Below are 6,000 nucleotides of genomic sequence, written 5' to 3'. Positions count from 1 at the left end.
GATTATTATTATTATTATTAGATTATGCTTCTGTTTTTGCATTGGGAGAGAATTGTTTGTTACATAATATTTAAATCAGAATCATAGGTTTACAGATTAGGGGAATTTTCCTTGGGTGGACTTTTATTTGAATTGTGATGGAATGTTTTATTGTAAAAAAAATTAAATAAATACTGAGCTCTATAATCTGGTGTCTTTTATTCTCCTATAATAGTAAAATTATTCAAAACCGAAACTGTTGTTTTAGTGGCTTTCCAAAACAAATATGACTAGAGATGCACCAATCAGGTATTTGTGGCTGATTTCCAGCGTTTGGACCTGCTAATACAAATTAAAATAATTTGGTAAATTAATTCTTCTCTACAAATACAACATTTTTAATTTTTTACATGTATCTGYCTAGACATGACCCTATATAGGGTCACTAATAAAAGTTAGCAGCACTATTGGCATTACTAATCAAATTAAAAAATCCAGCTACTAATAAAATATATTAGATATCCCTCTGAGCAACAAAAAAAAATCTAGAAACATGATTTAATTTATCATTCAGAATCATTTTTGACAGAAAATCAGTTATTATTGCACTTTTTTTTATTGCACTCAAGAAACAGTCTTTCTATGATCCAATAAAAATATCTAAAGCTGTTAATTTGACTCTTAAGATACGTTCCACCTCAGACATCACAGCAAAACAGAAACATTCTTTGGAGACTGGAGCTCAGCTGTTTGGATTGYAATTATTACCAAATGTGGCTCAGAGGCGGATGGCAGAGACTCCTGACAGCTGAGTGAAAATGGACGTCAGCGTCCGAGGCGGAGTCATCTGCTGGCAAAACGAGGCTGGAGGTCATGAGGACGGGGCAACTTCTGCCTCAGGTAAGGTGTAAAAACAAAAATCAAATGCTGGATTAGGAAGTTAAACCTAGGAGTGAAATGGGGGGGAAAAAATCTGTGGATTTTAAATAGAAATTAAGAAAGAAATGACTGGATAATGTGTTGACCTAAAGCTTTCAGAGCCCACTGATTCATCACAAATAAGCAGTTTAAATAAAATACACCGACAGGATTACATCTCTTTTTAAAAAATATCAAAATACCACAGAACAAGTCTTTTAGGACATTCATTATTGTAAAACTATGCAAGTTATTTAACATTTATAAACATTACAAAGTAGACAATGATCATTTTACAACCACCTGGGAAAAAAAATTAAATGTTTCCCTTTAAAGAAACTTTGAGAATTTACAGATCTAACAATCAAAAATACTTCAAGTTCCACTGTAAAATAAAAATCTATATTAACCATTTTTTTTCTGTATAACAGTAGAATTGGTTTACTATGACTGATTTATCAGAAAACACACTCATCTTGTATATATACATGGTTTTATACTCTAGTTTCTCTGGATTGTCTTTAATAAACAATTTCATTAAATTCAAATATTTTTTTTTTACAAAAACACATTTAAGAAACATTACATCGATTGTCATACCTAAACAGGAAGTATGCTACTTTTCTGCACTAAAATCCAAAGTTTGCAATACTCATTATTACAATATATAGGTTTAGGTTTCATAGTAATAAGACTTCTAAAAATACTGTCGTACTAGATTATTCTCTTTACGTACCTTAAGGAGTACCAGTACCTACTGGCTTGAAGTAGTGAGGCAAAATCATCAAAACATTATCACAACATTGTGCATTTTAACATCAACTAATCTGACATCATCAGATAACTATTGCTAAAATCGGAGGGTGTACATTCAGAACATATGTGTTAAAAAGTCGTCCCAAACACGACACAGCAGTGATCATTTCTTTTTGTCTCAGGTCTCATTTCCCCCTTCAGTCAGGTGCAGTAGTGAATTAAGTGCTAGATAAATTTAGGCAGGAGCTGCAGCGGAAACGGTGAGATTAGCACCAGTTAGCATTGGACTACCCTAGTCTAGCCTGTGGTAACGTTGGTGACCTAGCTTGTTAGCTTAAATTAATTAGCTTAGCTGCAGTTGGTACAAAAACAAGAATATAAATAAATAGTTATGAAAACTTACTGTGAACTGAAAGCTTTAAGAAGATTGTGACAGTGTTGTTGGCATATATACACACACACATAATGTGTACATATATCAAGCAGAAAGCTGTTTAGATTAGCTTGTTATAAGACAGTCAGCAAGCTAACATGAAGATTTAACAGAAATATTAAATACTTTACAGAAGTGGGATTCTGATAAGACCTCCACTTAAAAATAATCTGAAAAAAGGATGTCACCAAATAAATGCCCCACCCAAAAACCATGACAAATCAGATTAATTATTGCTAATAAATAGATTCAAAATGTTCCTCTTTGCAAAAAAAGGTTTTAAAATCACAACTTTCAGTGTCACTTTCTTATTAAAGTTGATAAATATCTAACAATATTGCTGCTTCATCTGCCTTTTCTGTAATTGCTTTCTAAAAAAAAAAAAAAACTAAACCCAAAGACAAAATCTGAATGCCTAACGACGGTAATCAAACACTGCACTGTACAAAACCACCAAAAAAGTCAAAACAAACCTGTGTGTTTGTGTAGTTGTACAACATTACCATAGTGATTCCTACATAGGTGCACAGAAATTGTCACAAGGAAAACCACGCCACTTTCACTCTTGTTTTTTGTTTTGTTTTTTGGCTTCAGATAAACTGTATGTGTGGGAAGCAGGGAATCTATTAGACGAGTCTAAAGAACGGGGAAACACGACCGTCAGGTCTTACATCTGTCCAAAAAGGATGGAGCAGAGAAGGAAGACCGCATAGAGAAACATCAGACCCAGACCCAGCCGGCGGTCCAGCCTCCAGTGGTTTAGATGTACACTCATCACCTGAGGGGAAACAGGAAAACAGTTACTTCTTCCTTTGGTTATGCTTACTGCAAACTCTGCTGCATTATATTGAAATATGACTTAATGACAGTCACTTGTATAACAACACTTTGAGGATCAAACAGAAACAACTATCAGAAAAATGGACTAACACACAAAAACCTGCCACAAAGCTCTTTAGGCGCCTACACCCATTTTGTGGGTAGATCATTTGTAGTTGGATCTTTAAGTATGATGCGGTTTTCTCATTGGTTTTTTAAAAATAACAAAGAGGTTCAAGATCCAAACTTACCAAAGACATTTCATTGTTTTCACTTCACAGGCTTCCTATTTGAAACTAAATAATTTTTGACTAAACATTTGACTTTTTTAGGGTTCTTGAGGCTTAGACCAAGTCTTGGAATAAAATAGAAATATTGTCACATATGGGAAGTTTAAGTGGAACAGCAGCAAAGTTTCAGGACATTGAGGCATACAAATAAGATTCAAATTATAAAAATATATTAAATCCAACATTAGCAATAATATACTGTGTAGTAAGGACAAAACTACAACCTAAAATACAGTGTAGTTATCAATACTCCAGTCAGCATATTCATTAATTTACAGTGTCCTGCACAGGTATTCACACTCCCTGAAGTCTTTTCATTTTGTCATATTCCAACCACCTGCCAAGTCTGTGTGCAAGCAGCTGTGGGGTTCATGTGGCAACCGAAAAGATAAACAGCAGGCCACAAACTTCTTCATTTTACTGGGACTGACCAACACAACTGGTGTGTTTTTGTGTAGTGGAAGGAAAATAATAAAAGGTTTTTCCATTCCTTAAGTCTCCGTGTTGCTGAAAACTACACAGAGACCTAAAACATCTCGCGGTTTGCATTTACTTACAGTCAGAAACACTGATGCCAGCAGCAGGACGACAGAATATACAAGACCTTTATTATTTATGGACACCTGAGGGAAAGATTGAAAACATGCCATCATGTCAGAACAGGAACATTTTGAATAGAGAAAGACGAGAAGATAAACGTGTCCATACTATGGATCCATGGTCCACCAAAAGGGTACGCAAAGCCCAGGGGAAGCCCAACCCCAGCAGGATGTCAAAGATATTGCTGCCTATCGAGTTGGACACCGCCATGTCGCCCATGCCTGGGAAGAAAGAGGAAGAGGAAATGCAATGAAACAAGAGGAAACTTGTACAGAGTCAAGTGACCCTTTCTGCCATCTACCTTGTCGAGCTACAATCAGGCTTGCCATGCAGTCGGGTACACTGGTTCCTGCTGCCAGGAAGGTTATACCCATGATGTAGTCAGGGATGTCTAGTGTAAAGCTGATAATGGTGACCTGATTGAAATAAACAGAGCGGAATCAAACAGTCGTTTGGAAACGGTTGCTTTATTTACTCTTGAGTCCATGAGGTTGTGTCTTCTTACCATCCACACCATGAGGTAGGAGAAGACAGCGATCCACAGGGTGGAGGCCACGAACGTGACCATGAACCAGCGGTGCCAGCGTGGCAGAATACAGTTAGGCACAGTACAGTAGAGGAGGAGGCCCAGAGGCCAGGTGATCACCCACTTCACCCGCGCACGGCAGCTGCCTGCCACACGGAAAACACAGATATCGTCTATTAAAAGCCTCCAGTTGTTACCGACTGAACGCTTAATGTTACATTTCTTATCTAGTTACTGCAGTAACACTGCGACCCTAAAGAAGCAGCCAGAGCTGCAATGAATTGGTCTACTCCAAGCATATTCAGCTTTTTAGAATGTCCCAGTCAAAGAATTTGTAGCAAGACTTGAAAATTGATATTTACAGACATAACTCTGTTAATTTATTATCTATTTGCCGTCAAAAAAGGCCACGAGGATCACACAAAAAATAAATTGACAAAAACCAAAACATCTTCAAAGTAAAACACCTGAAGACGCACTGCAAAAATGAGCACCTGTAATGGTAGATGCACTTTTCAAAAAAAAAATTCTAACAAATTGTAAAATTTATATCTTTATTCTTCCACTTCACAAAGTTTGTGTTGCTCCGTCAGACAAAATCCAAACTAAAATGTGAAGTTTGTGGTTGTAATGAGACAAAATGTGATCAAAAATAAATCATTATTTACTTATTAATTAATTGTTGAATAACATATTTTATAAATTATCCCGGAAGTTGTTGTGGTAAACGATAATGTTGTTTTGAGATTTTTAAGTAGTATCGTGGTAATGGGATACAAATGCAAGAAGACATTAAATTATAATGAACTTTTAACACCAGGACTGGAAAATGTTTTAACTAAGTAAACAAAAAAGAAACAATAAATAAAAAGATTTATGAAGTCTCTGTAAACAAAATTGTCCTTCACAAAAAAGGCCAGTTGAGACCGAAGCACCAGACTGAAAACTTTTGTCACCCAGCGTTTTGGTAGAAAAAGAGAGAAAAGAGAAAAACACAAAATCATACAAGCTGGTTTTAATTCATCATGTGATTGACTGATTTATTGCGACAGGCCTAGCTGGCATGAATCTCTTTGCAAGACTCTGCAAACCATGATTCAATCAGAAGCTTTCCAAAAACACAAAGACCTGGGTTCGATACCTGGCATGCGAACAGGATTAAAAATGCCATCCTCGTCATCATCTTCCTCCTCTGACCGGCACCCCTCGGCCCCTGGCTTGTCTCCCGACTCTGCGTCTCTTATCCCGGGTCTCCCGCCTCCGTTCTCCAGACTGCAGGAGCCCGACCTCTTCAGGTCGTTGCTGGGCGACCCCTTCCTGGACCCCGTGGCGGCCTCACCGTCTCGCAGGTGTTTGGGGCTCCTGCTCAGCCTCTGCCTCTGGGGTGAAGAGAGACGAGCCCCGTTGTGGCTGACGGTCGCAACACACCTGAATCTGACTAACGAAATGCGTACCTCGCTGATGAGCATGCGTCCGGCCATGGAGAGCCTGGTGCGGGGGGAGAAGTGGGGGGTGATCATGATGCGCAGACCGGCCTCGGAGAAAGACAGCTTGTGGGGGTTGAGGATGAGCAGCTCGTCCACCATGACGACGGGTTGAGACTCTTCGCCGTGGCCTTGGCCTGCAACAGTCATTAACGATCATGCAGGCAGAGACACACACAGACGAATCCAACGAGC

At 38.2% G+C, this 6,000-nt stretch overlaps 1 protein-coding gene across 1 annotated transcript in view; it reads right to left on the bottom strand.

The window, feature by feature from the left end:
- Positions 1 to 576: 576 nt before the first annotated feature.
- Positions 577 to 6,000, bottom strand: part of LOC103475820 (sodium/potassium/calcium exchanger 3) — a 35,757-nt gene continuing 30,333 nt past the window's right edge. Inside the window, exons 11-17 of the mRNA XM_008427711.2 lie at positions 5,776 to 5,942; positions 5,463 to 5,700; positions 4,301 to 4,467; positions 4,097 to 4,211; positions 3,904 to 4,016; positions 3,753 to 3,818; positions 577 to 2,864 (exon numbers count right to left, since the gene is read on the bottom strand). Of these exons, the coding sequence (XP_008425933.1) occupies positions 2,754 to 2,864; positions 3,753 to 3,818; positions 3,904 to 4,016; positions 4,097 to 4,211; positions 4,301 to 4,467; positions 5,463 to 5,700; positions 5,776 to 5,942 (977 nt within the window). The 3' untranslated portion in view covers positions 577 to 2,753. The remainder of the gene's footprint in view (positions 2,865 to 3,752; positions 3,819 to 3,903; positions 4,017 to 4,096; positions 4,212 to 4,300; positions 4,468 to 5,462; positions 5,701 to 5,775; positions 5,943 to 6,000) is intronic.

The sequence above is a fragment of the Poecilia reticulata genome, linkage group LG14 (assembly GCF_000633615.1).
Source record: "Poecilia reticulata strain Guanapo linkage group LG14, Guppy_female_1.0+MT, whole genome shotgun sequence".
NCBI classification, from domain to species: Eukaryota; Metazoa; Chordata; class Actinopteri; order Cyprinodontiformes; family Poeciliidae; genus Poecilia; species Poecilia reticulata.
This window is presented reverse-complemented; position numbering and strand designations above follow the sequence as displayed.